Source organism: Camarhynchus parvulus, chromosome 2, assembly GCF_901933205.1.
Source record: "Camarhynchus parvulus chromosome 2, STF_HiC, whole genome shotgun sequence".
Classification (NCBI taxonomy): Eukaryota; Metazoa; Chordata; class Aves; order Passeriformes; family Thraupidae; genus Camarhynchus; species Camarhynchus parvulus.
In genome coordinates this window covers 25092169-25119205 of record NC_044572.1, presented here as the reverse complement: position 1 = coordinate 25119205, position 27037 = coordinate 25092169, and the positions used below count along the sequence as shown (strand labels likewise).

General features: G+C 42.3%; 1 protein-coding gene across 5 annotated transcripts in view; it reads right to left on the bottom strand.

Annotated features, from left to right (window-relative positions):
- The window catches only part of DYNC1I1 (dynein cytoplasmic 1 intermediate chain 1), a 185959-nt gene that overhangs the window by 14373 nt on the left and 144549 nt on the right, over window positions 1-27037 (bottom strand). For 4 of the 5 annotated variants that reach the window (XM_030943965.1, XM_030943966.1, XM_030943963.1 and 1 more), the window contains 3 exons: window positions 24473-24617; window positions 10103-10243; window positions 3724-3849 (listed from right to left, as the gene is read on the bottom strand). In XM_030943965.1, coding sequence (XP_030799825.1) covers window positions 3724-3849; window positions 10103-10243; window positions 24473-24617 — 412 coding nt within the window. Of the gene's footprint in view, window positions 1-3723; window positions 3850-9122; window positions 9413-10102; window positions 10244-24472; window positions 24618-27037 lie in introns of those variants that run through there. The other variant, XM_030943968.1, reaches the window with a different exon arrangement.

Sequence of the window (27037 nt, the reverse complement as noted above, 5' to 3'; positions counted from 1 at the left end):
CAGTAAAGAAGCCATAAGGCCAAAGGAGCTAAAACATATTATACAAGCTATCACAATAATAATATCACAACTACTATGCCAGCAGAAGTTTGAAATTTTAGATCTTGCAGAGATTAAAGTGTATATACAATGATTGGTTATATGTACTAGCTTAAGATCCCATCACACTGAAACAGTTGGATTTTTGCATGTTTGGGTTTTTATTTCATTTCATAATTCACATTCCTTAAAACAGTGCTTACTGATCCACAAGAGCACATCTATATGGACTGTTTAAGTCTCCTCTCTGCTGGAATTGTGTGTGTGTAACTCCCATTAATGCTAATGGGCATAAAGCACACGCATAGAGGAGAAAATAGACCCCTCACTGTGAAAATAAATGTGTTCAGTTATTTTCAGATGTGATGCCAAAATCAAACAACTAAAACTACATAGTCAAAGGAGATAACACTATATAGCCTAACTGAAAGTGTCACCATTATTTTTAACTCCCTGGTCATGGACCCTGCTATGTTCTTCATGTGTCTGACATTTCTTGTTGTCATAAAGACCATGACTGGATAACATATCAACATGGGCCAAATCCTAAATTCTTACACAAGTGAAAACAGCCTCGATCCCACACTCCTTACCTTCACAAAGGATGCAAGGTTAGGCCTTATGTCTTACGTTCTTCACTTAGGTCATATGTTTTCTTTTTATACCATATGGGTTAATAGCAGCAGTAAACTTTACTGCTCTCTGGGATAGTTCCTTAAAACTGATGAATCTATCAAAGTAAAAATTCCTACCACTTAATTTTTTCCTTAATGGTTGATAGCCTGATGTTTTCTGCTCTGATTAAAATTCACAGAATCAATGCTGTCTAAGAAACAGGTAGGAAAAACTGTTTATCTTGTAAGGTGAAATTCAAAGATATGATGCTGCATTAAAAAATACAGTATTTAATAAATACTATTAAAAATATAGTATTTTTTTCTTCTGCTGGAACCAGTGCTTTATGAGTTTACAGCTGATCTAATGTGACATTTGGAAGAGCCACAAGTAAACAAAGGTTTTTAAAAGGGTGCAGTATAAGTGGAGCATTAATGATTTTAGTGAGTGTATTTAGGGTCTTTGTAAAGTGGCCTGCTGACTTTCTAATGCAAGTAATCACACCCATCTTCCCAAATCAGGGAGATGCACCTTCAAAGAAGTGGATGCTACTGAGTTATTAGCCAGGCAAAGATGAGTTCTTCCAGTGATGAGGCCTTTTTAGAAGATGATGATGTAGGAAACCAGGAGAGTGCTGCTGCTGAAAGGTCAACTTTCACAGCTTAATGTCAGAATTTGCAGTAGTGCTGGGTCAAACAGGAAAGTCAGCTGCTGCTGGGTGCTGTATAGTCCAGCTCCCAGCTCCTTGACCCCAGCTATGTGCTCTCTCGTCTACTCCCACTTGAGTCATTTCATGGAGAAAAACAGCCCAAAGAAAACAAAACAAAACAATAAATAAATACTTCTCTACTGATCTGTATTTCTCTGCACAATATGAGTGGTGACAAGCCCTTCTACCTGCACAAAAACTGGGCAGCAAGGGATGTGGCTAAGGACAGTTGGCAGGAGAACTTTTCTTTTTAAACTGTCAGAGCAGCCCCATCAGATTCCAGAATCTGATCCCAGAATCAAACTCCTACAAAAAGGACAGTCAAAGGAGGACCCCAGCTGAGCCAAAAACTGGCCAGTGTCTGCACAGTGAGTAAAGCACAATCCTTAAAAGGCTGCCATATTTCTGTAGCAGACACTCCCAAGAGTGTACGTGCACTGTGAATCCCCCATGCGTCATGCCTAAGGACAGCTAAGGATGGAATCTCTCATCAAAGAGCTCCTCACAGACTGCCCCACAGGCTTCATGACCAAAGAGGCTGCTACTCACTGTCCATGCCCTTGGTTCCAGGCTCTTGATCTGCAAAGTATTTCTGTATCTCACTTGAGGCTTTATAGTGACAACAGTTGGCCTAGAGAATATATGAGCACCCTTCTCTTTTAAACCAGAAAAAGGCACTAACAAACACAGCAGCCCCAGCAGTGCTGCAGCCCAGATGACCTCTCCTAAATTTCATGCAGGAATTACTGCAGAGACTGATACTGCCTGACTGAACCAGAAGACAAATTAATGAGCTCCTTCATTCATTACAGCAGAGCAGGATTGGCAATGGTCTCTCAGCAGCCTTGTAGAGAGACATCCATCGCTTTACTTAAGCACATAGGGAGCTGAGCTGGAGACACTGAGCCTCTGCAACATCCCTGAAGCAGAACTCTTTATGTTACACTGAACTGGACTCACACAAATCAATACTGTTGAACGACTCTGCTTTCTTTTTCAAGTAATAGAAGCCCGTCTTTCTTTTTTATTCAAGTGTATCACTATGACTCATTTTGCAAGATGATGTCTTATTATACACAGGAAAGGTCAAACATTTCAATAATGCTACTTCTGCATAGAACACTATTTTCTTCTGGGTGAGCTTGCAGGAGTAAATAGTCCTATGAATGGTTTGGTGTATGATATGCAAAAAGAGACATTTCTACAGCCTGTCTAGACTCTGAGACAAGATCAGACTGTGCTGTCATCAAAGGCATTTCCACAGCCTGTCGTATCACTTGAAAGACAGAACAATCATGCAAAACGAAAAATAAATAAAAACAGCTGACCTGCCAGTGTCACAGTGGAAATCTGAGCACAGTAACCTTAGACAATTTAGAGATTATGGTATCAACATGGCAAGAAGTTTCAGCAAACATTTGTGAGGAAGGGCAACTCCTGCACTAGTGAATGAAATCCAAAAATATGAGTCATGCACAAGCAATTTTGCTATGGGCCATAAAATCACTTTATGAGAGTTACAGATAATTCTGTATGCATTCTATAATGTTTCCCTACTGTGTAGAGATGGGTATCTCAGTATCCTATCACAGATAATGATGGAAAACAAATTCTCTGCATAAAAGCTGATTGCTCAGAGATTCACCCTTACCTGTTCCAAGGGATTGTAATGCCGATGGAACACTTTTATACTGCATTCATCAACAAAGAGTTAGATTCATCACTGCCAAACACACCGCAGTTTAGATGCTTGTTATAAGATGTAGCAGGGTGAACTGAGAGCAGCCTTAGACACAGAATATGCATCCTGCTATAGTCTATCATGCATGCCCCTACTATCCTTCAAAATGACACCTCTCATTTCCTTCTGTTAGTACTTTTGCACATATTCAGACATATGAAGCAGTATCAAAAGAACAGACGGATTCTGTGCATGTCAGGCTGACAAAAACTTACAGCAATAAACCAGTCATAAAATAAGAGATACTGGAGTATAAAAGGTGAACCCTTTAGGACCAATTTTGGAACAGCATTGCCTCTTTTTGCACCTCAATTTTTTCTTTATGTTCTTCTAACATTTCCAAATGTACCCACAGGATCATTATAAAAAAAGAGCTTGAAAAAGACTGGAAGCTTTTAAAAGAGACTTCTCTCATGAGACTTCAACAAGTTAACTCTTTTGCAATGTAGCTTTATGATTAACACACTGTTGGCAACCAAAATTCAATGAGGACTCCACTGAAAGAGTAAGACAGATTTCTTTCTTCAACTTGGATGTGGCAGTCTCCGGGAGTTGACCGTAGAAACAAAACACAAAATCCCAACAAAACAAACCACAAACGAATCCCAACAGAAGATACCTCTCCAACATCATAGACCCATATGCGGCCTTCTGAGTCACCAACTGCGACCTCCTTCCCAGCCTGGGCCCAGCGCACGCGGTTGAGGGCAGATGCTCCTTCTATGGTGACACTGGCTGTGGGAACCTGTTGAAACAATAGGAACAGGAAGGACAATAAATTCACACTGCCTACAAACACAGGGGTCAGTTTTGGATGTCCTGGATGAGTCCAAGTCCCTTGGCATTGCTGGAAGAAGCAAACAACTCTCATTGGCGTGAGAAAAAAAAGCAAAAGGATTCATTGTTTCTTTGATGATGTGCTAAAAAGAGAGAAGAGTAAGAGATTGCTTGGAATGAATGGTAAAGGGCAGTAAGTGAAACCATGTTTTCCCCCTTAGCCCTGGAAACATGCAAAACCAAATCTTTTTTTCCCAAAGTTCACTAACATGGCCAAGAACCAACTGAGAGCAGGATTTCGCTTCAGTCCTGGCCTGGCTTCTGACTCAAGCCCAGATAACCTGACAGTCAGCAGACACATCTCTGCATTCATGCTGACACATCCTTTGAATCCATACTTACCTCTGTGGCTAGATGCAGAGGTTGAAACTCAGGTATTCTATCAGAAAAGTCCTGAGCTAATCACTTTAGAATCAGGACATGGCAGAAGTGAGAACAGCTGAGCTGACATTTTGAAACTCCTACAATATATTCCCACAATTCTCTTTTACATCCCCAGGACATTACTTCTGCTTTAAACACACCTGGATGCTGTCTAATTCCTAAACCCCCTCCCTGCCCCAAGTCAACCAACTTAACAGGTGATCCACAAGAACACATAAAGATTCTGGTTAATGCGTGGGATGAATAAAGCAATGAACATGATCTCAAGAGAAGTATTTGTCATCTACGCTGGAATGAGGGCATCAAAAGATGCTGCAGGAGGAAGGAACTGTGTGGGTGTTTGTCCCAGATAGGTGGATCACTCAGTTGATTTAGGTCACCTCATATGACAAATGACAGTAACCTGCAAGCCTACTAATGCTCCACCCAGCTGCCTTTAATAGGAGAGAACCTGCCTGAGCAAGGAGCCTGGAGCTTGGCATAACAGCCTTCCAAACAAAGCTTTTTACTTTCAGTGCCTTTTAGGTCAAGGCAGATGCGATAGGATAGCTGCAAAAAACAACTCCTCCACTGCATCCATCTGGTGGGAAAAGGTTTTGGTAATGTTGTGAGATGACAAGGGAGTGTCCCAGGATCTATAAGTAGGCATAGAACGAAGGGCAGTCCAGGTTAAAAAGAGGTAGCTGGACAAGAACCAGAGTCCCGGCTACCCTGGGAGGAGTGACAGGTACTGCTTCTGTCCCCATTGGCAGTACAGTGCAGCAGGAGCAGGAATAAAGCAGTCTGAAGGTCATACTAAACCCTGGTCTGAACAAACAAACCGGCAAGATTAACAAAACCAGTACTTTGCTGACTTCATCTCGGTTCTCTGACTGTGAAAACTGAGACAGGTCTAAAGATCCTGGACAAAAATAATTTTAAAATGAACATTGTACAGCTGCTATGCCAGTGTCCTCCTCAGCCCTAATGCCTTCATTGTGTCACACCAGATGAGTGACAGCACGAAGCCAAACCTCTGCAGACTCGCTGACATTCTCGTTGCAGCCGCAGCGCGTGCACTGCCACGCCAGCAGCTGGACAAGGATCGGGGCTTGTGGGCTGCTTCTGGGCTGCTTCCCTTGACTCTCCCCATGGAGGCTCCCTGCTCCCCCCTCACCAACCCTTCTGCCAGGCTGCCAAACCAACTGGCACCTCAAGTGCAAGGTTTCTGCCACAGCTAAAGCATCACCTTGGCAAAGGGCTTCACAGCAGTGTCCTGAGCCCCACAAGAGAAATGCAGGAGGATTTTGTTTGCAGAACTATGAATGATATGAACTATGAAATAATGCTGGATACCAATCAGAAAGCAGATACCATCCTCCCCCCTTTTAGGAAGCCATTCAAATGCAAATAACTACTGGACTCATCTCCCCATTGTGCAAGGCCTAGGTCCTGTCCAAGGCAGTATTACCAAAAAAGCTGGCATGCACTAACTCCTTGTCCTGGGTCTGTTACCCAAGAAGAGTCAATGGCTGAAAGCTGACATGGAGTCATTGATCCATGATAAAAATCACAGTAGAAAAGAAGCAAGTTTTAATGCTGTGATCATGGATTTCTGAGGAAAAAAAAAATCCAGACAAAGTTAATTTCATAACATTTGGGAATGGGTTTCTTCAAACAGCTAAATGCCAGATTTTAGAGGACTAAGCCACTAACCAGCTACATTTCTCAGAAAACTGCAGATCACAGATATATGTTTCATGTGCAAATATACAGTGCATATTTAAGGCATTGAATTTTCACAAAATCTTTCAGGAGGCTGTAATACATAACTCTAGAGCCGGGGTTTGGTTTAGGTTTTTGTTTTTGGGGGTTTACTTTTTGTTGTTCTTAATACAGCATTCTTTCAGTGTTCCATAAAAATAAGCACGAATGCTGCAGACACAAGACACAACCCATGCCTTTTTCAAAATCGAATGGTTTTGAAAAATCCTGTTACTAATCCACAAAGCTATCTAACAAAATAAAAAGCAATACTGAAACAGTCTTTAAAAATCCAAAGAAAAAACCTTTTCTCCAGTGATATGGAGAGAAATATAGTCAAACCATAGTATCTTAAAATAGATTTGTCTGTTCTCAGTAGTGATAGTTTAAATTACATACGCCTATTTTAGACTTCAAGGTAAGAGTTTATTTATAATGGTAGCATTATGTTTTTAAAATCACATTTGAAATACCTTACAAATTCTCTGAAGTTGGTGCTTGTCAGATTTTAAACAATTTTGAAATGAAATTTTAACAGATAACAGATTAAGAAAGATGCAGTCAGAAAAACCTGCATGATAAGAATACAGCTTTTTATTATTATTTTCACTGCCTATGTAGTGTCAAAACTTGCTTGCAAATACATCTCTTGCCTGTTTGTAGATATAGACACCATCCTCACACTTTAAAAGCTAAGGTACAACATACAAAAATCCCAAGAAACATCTGACAGGATAACACAGAAGAAATAAGCAACTTTGTAAGTCAGTTTCATATCAGCTCATACATAAATAAGACTCATCAAGCACCAAGAGATCTTCTTCAATCTTGATCAAAAAATAAATGTTACGGATCTATCAGTAAGAAATCAGCATTTGTTATCCTGAAGCTTTTTGCAAACCTCACTACACTGATCCAGAAAAATAATATTCAGTTTGCAAAAGAATGATGAAGTGGGTAAGGATTTTTTTTCTTTTCAACTTTTTAAAATATGCATTTATCAGATATAAAATAAAACATTATGATTTTCCTTGCTATTACAAAAATAATTTCTGATATGCAGAAATAAACATGAAGTACACCAATAGCCTTGCAACTTTGCAACGAGATTTTGAAAATAATTATTACACTGATTAAATCCTTGGTACAGTCCAATGATCTAAGTTATTTGATCAGAAAGCATCTAGCTCTCAGGAAAAATATCTCAAATAAATACAGAGAGCAACACTAGTGGAAACTCTGCTGAGATTAAAAAATTTGAAGGTAGCATATTGTAACTAAACCCAGGTGTTTTCTTAATTGATTTTCAAAATGATACCTAAATATTAATGTGGCTTATTCCCCAAATTAAACAAAGCCAGGACTCCTTAATAACAATCACATCTAGTTCTTACACAGAGTTTTTATCAATAGCTAGCAGTTAAACACAGTAATAGACCTGTCATTTTCTACTGTCTTCACAAATACTTTGACATCACATATCTGACATCTAAAAGTAATAACGATCTAAAAAATAGGTGTTTCAAGATCTCTTATTACAAAGGCAGAAGTGCTGACAAGGAGTTTTTCTTAGCAAATAGCTGGGCAGACTTAAACGGTATAATCAATTACAGAAATCTGGAAAATTATTAGCTAATTATGACCTACCAGATAGAGGGTAAAAGCAAACAACGATCACTTTCAGTTACGATTCTTAGAAGATTTGTTTGCAGTTCTCTCTTTCAGAGATACTTTTGTTGCTTCTCCTGCGTAAAAAAACTTCATATCTATTCAGACTCTATCAGTATATCATTTATACTGATTTTTTTATTTGTTTCATCACTGCTTAGTAAGGAAAGCAAATTATATTTCTGTGTCCAGAGACCCAAATTTGATCCTCACAAAAACAAAAAGCACGGATACCATGGAAATAATTCCAGTCTGATCCTACATGAGAGCTGATTTTGACCTCTGAGAACGGAAATAATTTGTGAAATCAGGGGGTGGCCTAGCATGCAGAATAAAAGCAGGATGAAGCTTGAAATTAATTCTTTTTTTTGATGTTCCTATATATTTATATGTAAACAGACTGAAAGCAGCAGTGGTTTGCTACGTACAGCCTTATTATTGATGGGAATGGGATCAAGCAGTCCAGACTAATTTTTTGGAAAGAAATTATGGTCTCCTTGAGTAAAATGGCAAAACATCAGTTGATTTCAATTTCAGCCCTGGTACTTGGGGGGAAAGGAATTTTTTTTTTTTTCTTCTCAAAATGCTGGGTTTTATGCTCTGTGTTTAAGCCTGCATTAATGAGAACACCTGAAGGATATGTCCCTCCCTTCCCAAAATAAATTCTTAGGAGACTCCTCCTGAATATCCTGCAGCTGTATGTGCTCTAATTAAAAAGGCTGCACTGCTTCCTGCTCAGAGCACTTCAAAAGGCCGCACTGCTCCCCTTGACAGTGCAGTGCCCGATGCTGGTTCCTCTTACCTGTCCGTGCTTATTTATGGCAAGCACGACTCACTGGAAGCCATAAACTGCACCCGTATTTTACTCTGACTGAAACGCACAGCAGGTTTATGTGAAAGGTATATTAATGATCCAACTAATCTTTAAAAAAAAAAAATTAAAAATAGAGTGTAAGGAAGAAAATACTGCCGCTTGCTCTTCCATCTTCTCTTTTTTTGGGACATAAAAAGAAACTCACCAGTTAATATGTGGCCTTTTATTTTTTTACAGTCTGCTTGTTCTTAGTTTTACATTGCATTAAGTAAAAACAAGGAAGACTTAGTGCGTAGAAAAATACTTCAATTTTTGTGCTAGAAACTGATTACTGGCCATCTAAGATTGACCTCAGCTGATAACAAGTTTTCTGAAAATCATTTTTGGGTGAAACTCAAAAAAAAAATCTATTTAAGCCTCTGGTGTTTTTAAAAATTTGAAATAATAATAAGAAAAACCCGAGGTTTGGCACATTTAGAAAGATACTTTTTAAAAAACAGTGTTTATCAGTCGCAATCTTTGCTAAAAGTGCTCTGATTAATCCTTTCTCACCAGTGAAATTCAAACGCGAGATCTTTCCTTTCCAATGGTCCCCAGTATTTAGCTAATACCAGTGAAAAGAAAAGGTAGTTATTTGCATTTTTACCTTTAAGTTCTACAGCAAAGTGTAAAGATAAAAAAAAAGGGTGAGGATGTAAAGCCCCAGATAACGTGTGGGAGAGATGCCCTATGCTTTAAAAGACTGAAGCAGGGTACCAAGCGCCTCAAAGGCGGGATGCGAGGGGAGATGCAGGGGCACACGCTTGGTTTCTGACACGCTGGAGGGGCTGGCACGAGGCTTCCAAGTTCCAGTCCCCAGAGCCTGTGGGGCAGAGGACAATAAATTCAGAGGGAGAGCAAGTCTCGCCGTCCAACACGAGCCCGGTCCTGCTGGCGCTCAGGGGCAGCGTGCCCGGGCTGCCGAGGTGTGACCCCCTGGGTTTGGGCCGGAATCGCAAACCGGGCTCTCGGAGCGTCGGAAACGGGGTGAGGGGATAAAAACAAACAAACAAACAAAAAAAAAAAAAAAAAACAAACCACAAAAAACCTGCAGAGCGGGCGCGGTTTAAAAGTGCTCCTTAAAATATCAGAGGGGGAAGGAGCCTCCTCCCCGAGCCGGCACCGCGGCATTTAATTGCGCTGGCTTTCTGCCGGGGGTGCCGGAGTCGGCCCTCCCGCCCCTGACAGGTACCGAGCGCAGCAGCCCCGCCGCAGGGGAGGCAGCGAGGGAGGCGGGAGGGAGGGAAGGAAGGAGGGACGGGAGAGGGGGACGGGCGGGCGCCCCCGGCAGCGGGACCTGCCCTCCCTCTCCCTCCCCTCCCCGCCGCGCCCCGGGGCGCGGGCGGCGGCCGACGCCGGGATGTCCCCGCCCCGAGGGAGCGCGGCGCCCCTTGGAGCCCCGGCGGGGAGGATGGCGAGGGGTGCCCGGCAGTGCCGGCTCTCACAGGGTTAAGGTCTCGCCCGGCGCCCCGCTGCCCGCCCGCGCCCTCGCAGCGCCGCCGAGCCGCCTCACCTCGGTGTCGTTATTCAGGTTCCACAGATCCAGGCGCCCCATCCCGTCCACGCAGGCGAAGAGCGCGGGATGCACTGGCGACCACATGACATCGTAGACATAGTCGGCATTGTCTTCAAAGGAGTAGAGCGGCTTGTTGTGCTGTAAAGCAGAGAGCGGCATGAAGACTTCGTGGCGCTAGTGCTGCCTGGGGCTGTCTGGAGAGTCTAATTAAAAACTTTGCACATTTACAAAGTGTCATAAAACTTCCCCAGATGAAAGGTCCTCCGCGAAGGGCGGGACTGCGCTTTAATGGGGCAACAACTGTCCGGTGGGATAAACGAGATGCCCGGTGTGAGGGGTGTGGGACGCGCGGATGACGGGGCGGGGAGAGCGCCCGCTCCCGCTCCCGGCCGGCACCCCGGCGGCGGGAGGGGGTGCGGAGGGGCGGTGCGGGAGGCAGCGGGCACGGACCCCCGCTCCCGCCCGAGCCGGGCGCGCCCGCGGAGGCTCCGATAAGGATCGTGAGAGCGGCGGGAGCAGCGCGGCCCCCCGCGCTCCGCGGGCGGCGCCTGACACCTAGCGGCGGGCGGCGGCAGCGCAACGGCCCCGCGCTCCCCGCGCCTGGCGCGCTCCGGAGGGAGGGAGGGAGGGAGGCAGCTCCGGAGGGAGGGAAGGCTGTCATCTGCGGCAGGCGGGGAGTCGGAGGGAAGTTAGGAAGTACACCAGGAATAAAGTGTAATTGTTCCTCATGAATTATTCATCGCATCTGGCTTGTCTTTAATTTTTGCATAATGGCTTCGCTAATCCCCGATCAATTAATGGAAAATGAAATTTGAATGATAATGAAAACTCCAGAGATGAAAGAAATTAAGTATTCTCATGGCTTATGACAGAAATCTAAACAATGGGACTTCTCCGAGGGTCTCCCTGAGTGCCTCCCTCCTCCTGCCGTTCCCTGCCGCCTCCCTGGCGAGCGCGGCCCGGCGGGACGGGCGCCCCCGGTCCCCCCGCGGTCCCCCGGCCCCGGGAAATGCAGCATCACTGAGCGGGCCGTGTAAGTGTCCGGGTGGCACCCCTACAACATCTCGGTCAGGTCCCTCTGGAATGCACCCTCGTGCATTTTACAAAGCAAACACTGTCCGGAGTGCCTTAATGCATAGCCGTGCGTTATTTTTCCAAAAAGTAGAGTGACCAATTGCAATTGTTATATAGCTTTCCTGTCATATTATTAATTTAAAGTGATAATGCAGTCGGTTTGACATCTATTTACACACAGGTCCTTGCTAGGTTTGGTTTTGGTCCTCTTGCACCCCATGGCGCTTGGATGGCTGTTGGGGCCGGGAGCACTGCAGGGTCAGCACACGGGACAGGTGTGTGTCCATCTCCGTGCTGCCGTGTCTCTGAGTGTGGATGTGGTGTGTTGCTGTTGCAGCACTGTACTGCAACAGCAATACTGCAGAACTGTAAACAGTTCTGTAATATTTCTGGCCACCACAGGTATCACAAATATATAAAAATACACAGGGATTTATTCCAGAGGCTGGGTTTTCCTCTGCTTGAATTAATGAAAGATGCTCTGATTACAGGATTGGGTCTTAAATTTTCACGACTTGCATAATGGTTTTTGTCCATTTCTTAAGACTAGCAAACATTTTGTGTAACAATGAAACGAAATCAGAGCTTGACCTTATTACCTCGAATTTGTACACCGTTTAAATTTCTTTTCCCAGGCTGGAGTTTTGCAAAAGAAAATGAAAAAATTACAAAAACTATTTTCGTTCCTGAAGAAGGTCTTTTTCTCCAAACACATATGTGTCTGCCTACTATATTATCAGTGGACTTGCTTACATGTGTTAATGGAATTACTTACATGCCTGTGCTAAAGCTTTTCCAGGGTTTAGGGCCAAATGAACACCAAACTTTTGAAGAGGCAGAGGTATTTCATAGGAAATTTCTAAGTGAATCTTCACAACTGTGAGCTAGGAAATAGTATTTAGAGAGAGCTACATGGATTCCCAATACTGCACTGTGGGTTTTCACTGAAAACATCTAATTTAGGTTCAAATACATCCAGTGTCTAAATCCTGGTGGGCATTGAAGATAGCAGTATACCAAAAGAAAAAGAAATCTGGTCAACTGCTAGATGGATGCTATTTTTCTTATTCATGGGAAAAGTGCTGTACATACAGCACTTTAACATTTAATGTCATGGGAGAAGTAACAAAATTCCACAGAAGTTAAGGGCCTATTAAGATATCAATCAATCCAGGGCAGATTTCAATCAGCATTTCCTTTTTGCCAGCATATCAAAACTTGTTATGATCTTAAGTGTGGCACTTTTTAAATGGCTTTTTTAGTACTATTATGTTATTTTCTACTTCATGCCTAAAGACCAAGGCATTAGAAGGAAGGTCAGGAGGTTTGCTGCTAGTCTATATCTTACTGTACACATGTTGTGTAGTCTCTGGGACACAGCTTTAGCTGATGTGCCTCTGTTTCCCTGTTATTAAAATAAAAACACTTTCAAGGTTCTGGAATTTGAGGTGAAAAGCCTCAAATACCAAAAATGAAATGTCTTTACCATAACAGTGGAAATATTCAGTCAGACAGAAAGTCAGAGGGAAAGTGTGGACAATAGGAATAATGTGGCTTTTGAGAAAGATCTCAGACATGCAAGGAATGACACACAAATTAATGGAGCAGAATAGGGCGTGGAGCACTGCAAAGAAATAAGAAATTGCACGATTACGAGCAGCCCAACCAAAAGGCAAAATGAGCTGCAGTGTGGTTGGGAAATCAGGGAGAAATCATGGCAGATATCAGGCAGTGGTAGTGGAGCTGAGCTACACCTTCATACTGCCCCCAATATCACTGTCCTCCCAGCTTGACTAGCTGCCAGTGGAAAAAGAGAAAGTATTTCCCATTCTGTCTTGTCTTCTTGCACTGTTTAACCAGGGAAGAACACAACAACTGCATATGGTCCATCTAGCTTCATGTCCTGTCTCCAGTACTAACAGCTTCTGGCCTTTCTTAAAAGTTGACATTTCATCCTGGTCTGAGGGCAGTTATGTTGGTTTCATTGTGAAGACTCCACTTCTGAGTTTAGGTGTGTATAAATGTTCACAGGACTTCCTTACTGAGAGCCTGCTCCCTTACTATGGGCCCAGGCCTGCAGATCCTGAAATGCAAGGATTTATGAGTAAGAACCTCTACTGACTGCTTTTAGAAAATGCTGAAATGTGGAACCATGTAAAGGTCACTTTAATGCAGTTTTAAATTACCAAAACTTCAGACCTACACAATTCATAACTAACATATGGCTATTATTATAAAACAACTGAAATTTAAACTTGATGAGCTTTCATTCAAAAATATCAACCCACTCTGTTATTCTATAGAACAGAAGAAATAGTTTAAAGCAGTATCTTCAGAAAAACTTGGGCCAAATCTACTTATTACTGAAAAAGAAGAATGTAGGGTGAAAATACAGCCCTAAAGAATCAATAAAGTTTTGCCATTGATTCCAAAAGGACATGATTTGAGCATTTTTAGTGGAAAAAGCAAAAAGTCAATTCCAAGACATGGGTTTTTTTCTCATTTATTTAAATATGTTATCAATCATTTATCCTCAGTGTTTGTATAGAAGCATTGTTTAAGAGGACAATGAAGAGTGAATGTTTCATGTACCCGTTGGCTGTCTAGGAAGTAAGACTTGTCTGTGAAATAAGAAGCTCACCTAAATAAATTCTACACATTTATATAAAAGAGGGCGTTTTTACACATATAAATTTGACCAGTCTTCCACTTATTTGCATAGAAGAATTTTCTTTAATCCATGAGGCACCACACATGAAGTAGCTAATTATCCATATATAGGAATGTATATATATACACAGGTTTTAACTAGCATCTGACTTCTAAAAAGCCATGGAGAAAACTATTGGCTTTGCCCATTTCATGAAACAAGCACTTTTTTACATGTTGCCACAATTTCTGTGGCTGTCAGCTCCACCTAAAGGTACTTTCCTAGACTCTACCTTCAGCAGTACAGATGTGTGGTGACACCACACACTCTGCTGTCTCCACTTCTTTCTTTCTACTCAATTGTCTTCTATTCTAAAGATGATAAGCCAAACACCATACTTCTGGCTCTCTCCATATTAACAACACCCATCAGTATTGTGCAGTACTTGCAAGTTGATTCAAGCTGATTTTGTTTCTCTAGGTGTGCAGAAAATATGATAGATTCATTAGTCCTTGGCATAGAAACTTTCTGAACAAGCTAATGTTGTTTAGGCTCAAGCTCAGGCTTTCAGGCACTTGGAAAGAGCAGAGCCAGAGTGGTCCTGAGCAGTGTCTGTTCCTCTGTTTGGCCCTTGAACAAACCAAGGAGTAGGAGTTGGGAATGAGATGATCTTTACAGACCCTTCAACTCAAACTATTCTATGATTTTATGAACCTGGTCCCTGCGAGACCAAGTATTCTATAAATAGTTTTTACTGATTGAAAAAAACCCCAAAACCACAACGTGCAAAATGGTGTCAAAGAAAGACATTTATAAAGAGCAGAGATAACACAAAGGGAAGGTACAATCTTCTGTCTTTCTTTAAAGTGAGTGCTGCAGTGTCACACTGACTAGATGATGTGAAAGAAACTGGGACAGGGCACAGCTTTTGGAACTTCTGCTCAGGATAAGATCTGAGCTTGTTCAGTGTTTTATAGGCCCAGTCTTCTCCATCTTAAAATATTTTGAAATATCAATATTTTGCTGAATCCAGGCTCACTGTTTCCCTTCTGAGTGTGTCACTTAACCAGCCAACTCAAAACATGCAGACAGCATAGCAGAAACAAAAAGCTGATGGGAATATTGAGTGAAATACTCATCAAATTGGCTTTACTCTGGTCTTGACCTTTCCCCCTTCAATGGTGTCCTTCTTGGGACACCATCTAGTAGCTGTTTAGGGTTAGTCATCCATACCTCTCGTGGTGAGGTGAGGGGTTTAGTCCTCTGCTCTGTAGATGGCTCTACTGCTCTTGTAAGCCTTCGTGTTCTCTCTCTGTTTATATGGAGTCAAAGAGGCCCTGGTTTTCATTCAGATTAACTGATCTCCTCAGGAATTTTGCCAGTTCTGGACTATCATGTTTCTCCCAAATCTGTTTTCTAATAGTTACAGTGATCAAGGATTATCCAATAGCTCCTGCTTGGATGCTATACTTGTGGGCCTTGACGTAGTTCAGTTTATGCTAATTTTTAAAAAGTCACAGCATTCCCAGGAACTGTTACTAGAAGTCATAAATCACAGGCAGTAGTTACAGGTACATCCCTGATGGCTCAGCAAAGCCTGTCTGCATTCTCCACGAAGGGTATCATTATCCTGCAGACCCCAGAACTATACAACTCACAACTTGTAGCCTGCTCCACCTTTTCCAGGACTAGCCAGACCTGCAAAGGACAGCAGTGGGAAAGCAAAAGGGTGATGTTCAGCTTTAGCTACCCAATGTCACTGGCTAACTGAAGCACCTGAACTGAGTCACATGAGTAAAAACGCCTTTACCTGCCTTAAAATTCCTTCTGGCAGTCAGTTTCAGTGCTGGATTGCTGATGAGCCTCTGGGACTCAAAGAACATTTCACTGGGCTGTGACCTATCTGTATGTTGTGTCACCTCACTGTCAGATAACTACTAGGTCAGTGAATCAAGTCTAAACTGACTTGATTGGCAAGATAACAGGGTTAAGTTTTAGACTCAGAAGTTTTAGAACAGGGGGAAAGAAATGAGTGTGGAAATGATCCCTACACTCTTCACAACCCTTTTGTTTAAGTGCTGTAGTATTGTTACACTGATTGGGCTTTGGCATTCTAAAATTTGCAGACAGACAAAGCAGAAAACTGTTCACTTTAAGAATTTATTGTTATTGCAGAGATGCTGAAACTGTTGCCTTTCTTAATTGTCAATAATGAAAGAAAGTCCCATATTTTTGCATAAACATGTGGGAATTATTATGGATAGAAGAGGGGACAAGGGTAAGACCAAAAAGAAAGGGGCTCTGAGAGCAGACCAAGTCTGGAGATAACCTGATGATTACATTTTTGTGGTTTCCCTCAAAGTCAAAGCGCCACAAGTGAGTATAAAAGAAAGAAGCAAAGGAAAAAAGGTTTGATGATTGGCACAGGCGGTTTTAATGAGAACTGATCTTAATGTGTAATACTATGGTATGAAGAAAAAAATAAAAGAACTTGGAAAGTCAGACAGCACTTGTCTTTTAAGAGCATCAGAAATTCAAACAGCAGAGCTTTTGAAATCTGTGGATATAGCCTAGAAGCTAGTTTTACTGACAGGTAAACTCCTTATGTGGTTAATCCCTCTTAACTCTTTAAGTACTCAGCAGAGGTGCAACACATTCTGGCTGTGCTGCTGTACTTCCAAAGTTCTCTTCTACCATGCCTTTCCACTTACCTAATGGAAAAATACCTTTTTATTTTCTAAAAAAAAAAAAAAAACAGAAAGAATGACATTCTTCTTTACCACTGCATATTAGCTGAGGAACTATTTTCAGTGTGTTTGATATAAATGCGCATTACTTGATGCCTACTGTAAATTTAAATGATTTAGAAGATTTGCTTGCAATGGATGAACTTTGAAAACATCAGAATGCATGTAAGGCAGACTGGCTTACAGTGTTCCCCATCTCACTTTTATCCCTAGTTCCTGCTGGCCAGGCTGGTGTGTTCTTGTTTCTGCATTTTAGATCATCCAGTTTAATTCCTAATCTGGAGCCCCTTTTACTCCACAATTACAAGAGTTGTGCCTATGGGTTTCCACTCTGTGAGGTTTAATATTCTCAGCTTCATTCACCCACATCAAACTGGAGGCAAGTGCAGACAGCAACACTGGAAAAGCCTATGCAGGTATCTGCCATTTGTTCTGTATTTCCTCAGACTGCTGACTTCATCTCTAAATGGTAATCACATTTTCCACCTTTTATCTAAAACATGTTCTAAGCAGGACAGTACTTCTTCCTAAACTACTAACTATGCTTTTGTGTCAAAATAGTATTCTTTAGAAATACTATTGTTTTCTTTTGGAATTTCTAACTAGTTCTAAAAATGGCTCAATTTCTTTTAAGACGCTCAAAACACTATAGAGAGTTCTACTACTCTTGCTTAGCAAACTGATTCATAGTTTCTGTAGTTCATACTCCTGCTTTATATTACTATATTCCTGGATTATTTTTCAGAGAAGCTCTTGAGGGACTTGCTGAAAATTATAAGCAAGGCATGTTGATTGAAAAATCACCAAGTCCTGGTCAGAGGAAACACAGAGTGAAACACTGAAGAGCAGATTTGATCTTCTACCTTCAGTTGTCACTCCCTGTTTATATCCCACACAGGTGGGACAAGGAAGCAGAGCTGGAGAGTGGCTGAGATGATTTGGGAGAAGCTGGATTGGTGCAGTAGTGCTTTCCTGCCATGCAGGAGAGGCAGTGGCACACACTGAGGTCCTGCAGGTACCTCTTCTGCGGTCATGGCACTGGTCTCCCTGCTCTGGGCCTCAAGTTGTTAAAGAGAGGCAGTTTAGCTTAAATTGCAAGGCAAGGACAGGAGTGGGATAATGTAGCTGTGGTTTGGTTGGGTCCCACCCCTGTGATTCTGACGGGAACATTCAGTATGAGGCCCCTGAAAATTCAATTTTTCTTTTTAATGGAAAATGCTGCTTCGTCGCAGGGTACCTGGCCCAGCCTTGCGTGTGCACTCAGCGAATTGCCAGGCTTTCAAGAGACCCTGCTGCTGCAGTTCAGCTGCCGGGAAACAGGAGCACGAGGAGCATTGCAGGATGGCTGACACAGGCTGATGTCACAGCACTGTCTGCTAAACAGTCAAGATTAGTATTTGTAGCTGCTGCCACCAGGATGCCCACAGAGCTTTCATGGGTCAGCAAGCAATGATTTTGAGGCTGATTATTATTGAAGACGACTCCATCTTGTAGGACTTTGAACACAGTTCCTTTTTTTTTTTTTACTGATAACAAAAGTCTCTCACATGGCAGAGAAAGGATGGCTGCCTGAAGCAGGTGGGAGAAAATTTCCATTAGGGAAGAAGTCCTGGGCTTTATATACTGATAATTGTCCTAAAATGCTTCACTACTTCATGCGAGCTTGATCCTCCAGTGTAATTCTGCAACAGAACTGTCAGTGGGAGGTTTGCATTTTGATTTCAGGGGAAAAAAAGGAATGATGACTTTGTTTTGCACAGATTATATAAGCTCCTGAAATCCAATTCTGCTTTCCATGTGCAAATAGAGCTTTCACTGCTACAGCTGGATTTATATTAGGGTTTTCTGAAATACAGTTCAGCCCACTGAGTTTTTAAAACTTAGTATTTTAGAGAACTGTTTTATTTGTGTGTGTGCCATTGTTTGCTAAATGTATCACAAAGAAACACAATGTTTCATGTCAGTAAATTAAGTATGTTGGCCAGCTGATTATTATTTTCCTAACACTTATCAAATATGGATACAGAGGCAACTGAAATAAGGAGAAGTATTTCAAGTGAAGAACTTGGGACTGATTTCAAGCCACCTGACTTCGCTTTGGTTTTGCTCTTTAAAATTACCTAGAAAAAAACCCTTTTTTTTTTTTAAATAGCTGGATGAGAGCCAGACCTCTGGCTCCAGAGGTAAAGGGCAAAACCTAAAAAAATCCTGTCTGAACAGGCAACTCCACCCTCTTCCCCAAGTCAGCTTGGCCTTCTGACAAAAAGTGTGCTCTGAAGCAAATTCATTCATTGCCTTGTTTTTGGATCAAACTCAAAATTCTGAACTCACACCACAGAGAGACCATTTCCATGAAATCCTAGCATGCTATTTTATCACCCTTTGTCATTCCCTATAATCAGATAAAATTAACATTTGGACAGTGATTAATCAAATTAATAATTTTAATTGCTTTTATCAAAGAGAAAAGAAGGAGCTTTGTGTGGTAATGCACGAGTGAGGGAGACCATTCTAGTCAGGTATCCAAAGTAAGAGGAGTGAAATTGTCCCTTGAGATAGACATTTAAGCCCCACCAAAATCAGTCAGAGGGAGGAGTAGTAAAGGATTCCACAGGATTCTGGCTGCAAATCAAGGTGCATATGTATATGTGCATGTGGTATGGGATAAAGAGGCCGATTCCTTCCTGGTAGTGGTTTGGGAAAAACCAGGATAAGAAGACAGACTTGGGAGCTCAGAAGTGCTGACACGTCTGCCAGTTTAGATATGGCCTGAGGCTGCCCAGATGCAAGAAAGCCACCAAAAGCTACAGCAACTGATCATCTGCCAGGCTTGGGCCCCTGCACAGACAGTGGTGGGCAGGAATGGTGGTCTCTCCAAGAGGTGTCTATAATGTATGCTGTACAGTTACTTCTTTCCAGTGGCTGCATAAGAAACCAAAGTGTGAAAGCTCTACATAATAAAAGATCCAGGAGGATCCAACTTCATATGAAGAGCCACCTAAAATGCCCTACATGATAATATGAGAAGATATGGGCCGAAGGTGACCATCAAAGGTGACCAGTGCTCTGGTTCATTCTGCAACACCTTTTCCATCACAGTAAATTTGGTCTATTAAGTGGATCTGATCAAATCCTATCAGCAAGGCTTCTGGAGAAGGGCAGAGATACCTGTGTATAGCACCACCACCACTACCACATGCTTCTTTGCATTTTTCTAAAGGTAGGCTTCAGCTGAACCTTGGAGGAGATGGAGTTCAACTCTAGGCCAAATGAAAACCAGTGGAGTCTGAAGTTACATGCTGATAGGAAGGTATGACAGGTAAAGTAATTTGCTCCAAGAGGCAGAAGGACTGGGTCACACCCAGGTTACCAACAAGCACATAGGCATAAGATATCCAAGGTACAGAGATGTATGTGAAGGCACATAGCATAGAATGGGAATTTTTGCTGTTTAAAATGTGGTTTCTCAAAAAAGCTCAACATACTGGAACAGCAGAGCATACCAGAAGAGAAAAGCAGCATGTGAAAAGCATAAGAAAAAAGAAAAGACAAAGGAGAGGCATGAGGAAGGTGCTACCATTGGTGCACATACTGGTAAAGCAAAACTGGGCATCGACACACAATGGGTAGTCTGTCACTGAGGGCACACATGACCCCTGGCTCCATTAGACCCTGCTAATGGTGATGTGGTGGCCCTACTACCAGTCTGCTCACCTCTGAGCCTCCTTCTGATATTGGCATTGCCACCATTACTCAAACATTAGGCAGAGGGAGACAAGCATGGATGGGGATACAGCAATGTTGTTGCAGTTACACCAATCTCTGCCCATCTGAGCATGATTTAGGCATAGGTGCAAGAGGAGAAAATGAGTCATTAGCACCTCCCCTCAGTGGAAGGATAAGAGCTAAAGAAGCATGTGAAGGATGAAAAAGCTAACAAAATCCATCTCTCTGTCCAGACCTTTATTAACTCCCTTAGTATCAAACAAGCCATCTTCTAGGCTTTGGCTGAAACCAGCTTATGTTTTGCTATGTTTTAGCAATTCCAAGACTGCTTCCATCTCTTGACACAATATCAAAAAATTTGCTCTCCAAACAGCAATTGCTGTAATAATAACAATACTTACATTTCATTATTTAACCTCATGCTATTCATTCATGAGGATTAGTGTTTAATTAATTAACAACACTTAGCATTTCCACTTAGCACTTTACCTCTTCAAAGCATCGCACCGACACTACCTAATTAAGGGCAGAGCTCCACAGACACTTCACATCGGGACTTCCCTTTGACAGCTCTGCATCCCAGACTGCTCCCACATGGTGCAGCATGAATTCAAGGTAAAGCCCTATTAACTTCATCAGGAACCAGGTAATGCTGTGGTTATCAAGCAACTATCTTTGCAAATTCTGTTTCTTTTCCTGTTGCTTCTGGTTGCTTGCTATTCACACAGGGATCTAGTTTTTGGCTAATGTGATGAGTGATTATATCAACCTTGTGTTAGTGCTATCTACAAAACGCTCATTCATCCGCTAGTGAAAATCTTATTCTCAGTCACCTGGTTGAACTGCCTTTAGCTAGAAAATGTGTTAACCACAAAAACATTATAAAATGTAAAGTGAGAGTTTTTAAGGGAGATGGTGCTTTCAATCCATCAGTCAAATGCCTGCTATGAAAGTGCCTTTCTTGTAAGCACCCCAGGATGCTACATAACATCAATAGACAATATAAACACAAAGCTTTTATGGTTCACTTTACAATTGGACATTGACTCTGAACCTGTGAAACAGAAAGGAATTGAATTTCATGACCAAAGAGGATAATGTGCACAGGATTAACTAGACAACGCTGGTAGAAGCAGGAAAGCAATATGGCTTTGGATGCTGATAGGGAGATTAAATTTACAAATAAGAAACTAAAGGAATAAACCAATTCCGACTAAAATCTTGTTAGCTAGCAAAAGCACTTAATACTTTATATCAATCCACTATTTTTTTTTCAGAGCCCACTGATTGACTGAGCCTTGACTCTGAGAACTGAACAAAGAGAGCCTTAAATATGTAGTAGCTCCAGCCAAGAAAATTATTCAGACAATATGGAAATAAACTTCTGATGCAGTTGAATGGGGAGAAAAAGAAAACATTCATCACAATTCAAGAACTTGTCTAGTGTCTCAGAGGATGTTTTCACAGGGCAGTGGCTGGCAGGGCAGCAGCCTGGGGCTGCTGCTGCTGCTTCAACCTGCTCCAGAAGAAAGTGAGTGATCCAAAACAGCAATGCAGCTTCCAGGTCTGAGCGGTGCTGTGGTGTGTCACATGCACATCACAGCTCGCCCAGCTCAGTCAAACAGCTTTCTCAGGAAGCCTCTCTTGCCAGACAAGCCACAGCTTGATGGATATCAGAAATTTAAATGGTTTAGTTCTTTGAAAACTGATTGTCTTGAACAAAATCAGACCCAACCGTTCTGGCACGGAAATATTCCACAAGGATAACTGTGTGTTACTATCTGCAGTGTCTTTGTGCCCAAAATGTGCTGTGTTAGTGTTACTACTAACTTCTAAAATCCCAAGAGTTTAAAATAAAAATCAGGCTTTATTATCCCTTAATGCACTTTCATTTAAGCTGCAGATGAATGAGACCCTTATTGCTATATCCAGCCTCACGCTGACAGCTAAATACCAATCCAAGACTTTTCTGTACATGTGTGATTGGAATTCAATACTTGCCTTTCATCTTCCCTGCACTCCCCACAAATTCTTCTCCATTTACTCAGCTTCAGCTTCAGCACTCCAGTATTCCCTTGCTCCCAAGGGAAGTCACCAAGGCCTCCCTTGTCTCACACACCAAGCAGCCCATCTAGCCCCAGTGAGCCAACGTTTAAGCTGTCCATGCCTTGGCTATCCTGCAGCCTTTTCTAACGTTTACTTCCTAGGAACCATCCCAGACCATTCCAGCCTGCCCATGTCCACTCCTCTGGATTACTTTTGCAGTGGTTCAGGCTGGGTCTAGTGATGTACATAGTTACATGTGAATTAGGTAAATCATGGACCTTTCTCATTATGAGTTTCCTGAAGTGTAATGTTCAAGACAAAACCAACAGCTGTGGTCACTGCTGATTAGGAAAAGATACCTGTTAATTAGCACACACATTGGACCAGTGTGGGAACTCTGCACATCACTCCGGATGTGAGGAGTCCCCCGAGACCACGTCGAGAGCCGAAACCCCGTCAGGGGGCTCGGAGATCTTGGCATGATGCCCGGAACACTTGGTGGCTGGATTTCGATCCTGCAAATGAATTGCCAGTTTGGTATGAGGGCTGGAAGGTGTCACAGGTTTAAAGAGTGTTTTTATAAGGTGTACACAGGGTGAAAATATAAGTTTTAAAAAATTTTGTATAAAGGTAATGGAGACAAGATGGAGGGAACAAGGCGTGTCTCATCCTTCTTCCTTCTTCTTCTTGTTCTCCATCTTCTGCTGTGGTGTTGGCACTCAAAGATTGGTTTGGAGAAGGGGTGCACTGTCCAACATGAGTGATAAGTATTAGAAAGTAAAAGTAAATATGATATACGTAATTTGTAGTATAAGAGACGGAGCAGCCTTGGGGGCGGGCGGAGAGCGTCGTGGCTGCCTTGCTGGTCAGACCTCTGTCTGCCAAGAAGAAAATTTTGTAGATAAGACTTAATAAACAACCTGAAGACCGAACAGCAAAGAGTCCAGTCTCATTCTTCAGAGCCTGGGGTCGCTCCCTGGACCACCCAACTCACCTCGGGGGCAGAGAACAAGCAGCCGACCCCGAGAGACCAGGCCATTAACAAAAGCATTGGAAGCCACTATGGAAGCTGATTCAAGTTACCATCTAGGTAACTGCTTCTTTTTCCAGCACAAGGCTGTCACATGAGCCCTTTCTGATCACTTTCATATTTACATTTGCTGTGCATCTGTTCTAGCATCTCCAAGCCCTGATGTCTTGGAGGAACACATGCTGAGATACTTCCTGACTGTGGTCAGCTTCCAGTACGGGAACTCTGCCGGGTGCAGCTCAAGATGTGAACCAAATGCAGGCATAAAACCAACTTGGTTAAGGCAAGAACCTGACATTTGGAAGGAAGTTCTCTACTCTGGTGTATACAAAAAAAATAAATTTAGATGACATAATTAGGATTTTACATCTCATTGTCCTGTTTTACTCAGCCTGTACAATCCATCAGGTTGGTCTCTCTAGTCTGTCCCAAGGAGTGCTGGGGTCTCAAAGTTTCACGGGACTGTGCCATTTCTGCTGTTCTGCTGCTCTCTCTGAAAGAGGTCACGGACAGATGGCCACACAGTAGCCAGCAGCAGATCCCTGGTGGTCATGGATGTAATTTCCAGCATGTACTTCCTCCCTGCTTCCAGTGTCTAATGTCATTGGGACATTTTATACCTTTTGGCTATCACAGCCTCCTCCAGCAGTGAATTTCACAAGTGATATTGATCGCACTAAGTTGTATGTGCACTTCCCCTGTTGCTTCATCAGAGGAAAGTGTTCCTGCTCCTGCATCACCACAGTGCATAGTATTAGCTTTGCAATTTAGCCTGCAAAGGGAGTGATGAATGGATTGTTTGATGGCTGGGAGTTCAAGACATCCTCATCTCCTTGCCTTGTGAAACTGCTCAGCACTAGGGTTATTACTGAAATGAAGGCCTGCTAAAGGGCAAGGTATGCTCCAGGGCAAATGTGATTGAGGGTTATTACACTAGCTGTATATTTTACTTACAATTCTATCACTATGCTCATTCTAACCACAACTTTTCAATTAATTGGTTCTTAGGCCTTGATAGACAGTATTCAAATATTTCTGACAACAGCATTTTCACAAGTAGAATTACTTGTCCCAGCCCAACTTGGATTGCTTACCTTTGTGGTCCACAGTTTCACTGTCCAGTCAAATGATGACGTGACAAAGAGATGGGAAAAGTCTATTGGACCCACTGCCATGTGACAATTGATTCCTGTGACAGGTCCTTGGTGGCCTTCAAAAATTTCACCAATGCCAGCTTTACTGCAGGGAGAAGAAGGATTTACATACAGAGAGTGATTCACCACCTAGTGTTTTAACATAACTTTTCTTTACTGTTAGGGTCCTGTTTCCTTTTAAAGCTCTATTTAACCTGAAAATCTTTCTCCTTCTGCTAAGGACTTTGCCTGCAGAGGTTTACTCCAGTGGGGAAAATTAATGCTCAGAATTGAGCACAGGGAGAATTTCTCTTACTTCTGAAGACTTACCTTACTCACTTCTACATACACTGTCTGCTCCCGTAGATTGAAATAACATTTCTGTATAATTATAAAATTCAAAATTGTAATTATACTATAGCTTATGCCTCTGAGTAAGCCATTATCACAAGGAATAACCATTAAAATAAAAATGCAGATATGTTAATGACTTCACATGGGCAATTCTTTTTCTCTTAAGTATCTAAGATAACTTTTCATAGCAATCAATCAAGTCACTAGGAAGCAAATGCTTTTTCACAAAAAGCGAAGTAATTGATCCTGTGATCAGGTATCATACAGTCATTACTTTGAACAAGGGGAGATGTACAATTCATCAGCCAGAGGCTGGAATAGCTATTAGGAAGGAAAAGTACAATGCTGTGTAAGAGACAATGTGCACGGTTTTCTTCTTCCTGGAAGCAAATGATGCCAGATCAGTTGTCAGTGCTGTCTGACAGTGTATACAGAAAAGAGAATAATGAAATTACCCTTTTAGCTAGATTATAGAAAAATTGCCCTGTGCCAGTGTGAGTACAGTGTACTGAAAGGAGATATGGAGCTGTGCCAGAGAATACTGGTCCTTCATCCAGGGTGCAGTGTCCCCTCACATCTCCTGTGTGGACAGGGTGACCTCACTTATGTTCCCCTGCCAGACCTTGCAGCATGTGCTGGAGCAGGGGCTGAGTCCTGCAGTATCCTGCTGGATGCAAAGGACACCCCTTATTTTATCCCAGCTATCTGCCACGTAGTCAGTGGGGTAAGGGGAGTTCTGGAGCACTGAGACCACTCTGGGTGTCTGCTGTGCTTTGACACACCTTTTTCCAGAATGACATATGGCTCTTCACTGTGCTGGGCTGAAGGACACAGGAGCCTCTGGAAGTAAACCAGGGATGATAGCAAAAACCTCCAGGAAAGATAGGCGGGAGCAGAAGAGCTTTTGTCAATGGTCAGTAGAAAGTTTCTAAAAAGGTTTGCTAAAAAGAGGATCTGGCACCTTCCTCCTCTTGTGAGGAACAAACCAGGCAAGTCTGAAAGTTCAGAAGTGAGAAATGCCCTTGGGCATGCTTCATTCATGCTAGCAGCCTAAGACTCATTCAAACCATGAGCCACCACACAGCCTATCAGTATATGTCTAAATAGACACAATTTTGCAACACTGTCAGTGGTCAGACTAAAATAAAAATATTCTAAAATTAAAAAACATTGAACAAAACATATGTAAAACAGTATTTATAAAACATTGGGGATGTGTAATAGAAGCCTTACAATCTTAAACCACTGTATCAATGTCTTTTTGGCCAACATAAACTCAGAATATGATAAAATATGAATTCAGAGAACATTGTGTACTACTGGTGGGGATGAGCTCCAAGTCTGTCAGTGGAAAACCAAGATTTTGTTCTTTACAGAAGCCTTTCAAGTTTCCCAGAGATAAAACTACTACTGGAAGCTAACAGAGCACACCAGCATCCTGCAGGTTTTCAGGGTGCCAAACAAGGAACTTGCAGTATCAAACTACAGCCTGGGTTATATTATGTGTGACCACAGTGTGAGAGAGCACAGGATTCTCTAGAACCCACGTGGCACACTGTGGCTGCATCCATGTTATTAAAGGAACCAGGCCCATGGTGGCTTTTCTCTGATTTATCCTTGTGGAGACTGAAGATGGAGCTGAGAATGGTAAAAAATAAAACAGACCAAAATAAAATAAACCATCTGATATTGGTTGAGGTCTGATTAGCCTGCAACAGAAGTGTCTCCTAGACCTCATTTAACCTGTGCAGACATAGACACCTGCATCTCACCTAGGTGTATAAACCTGTACACAGCGGTGTAAACCTCCATCATCTCATCTCATCTCATCTCATCTCATCTCATCTCAATCTCATCTCATGGGTGAGAAAGAGGTTTTTCTGAGAGCCCAGCCATCTCCTCTTCAGGCACATGACTGAAAAAGGTAAAGGAAGTCAACCTAAGGGTAATCATTGCTCCCCACCAGCTACACAGGGAGCCAGCCTGGGGTAACTGCCCCAGTATAACCGGCTGTAGCAAAGATGCTCAAAGTCAGGGAGCTCCTGTGCTGGTCACAGGAACATTGTTGATCAGACATTGTTGATCCAAGCGAAGAAAACATTGAACACTCTCCACACACACTTGGCTGTCTCTCATCAACACAGGTACACAATGTTTTAGAAGTACAAAATG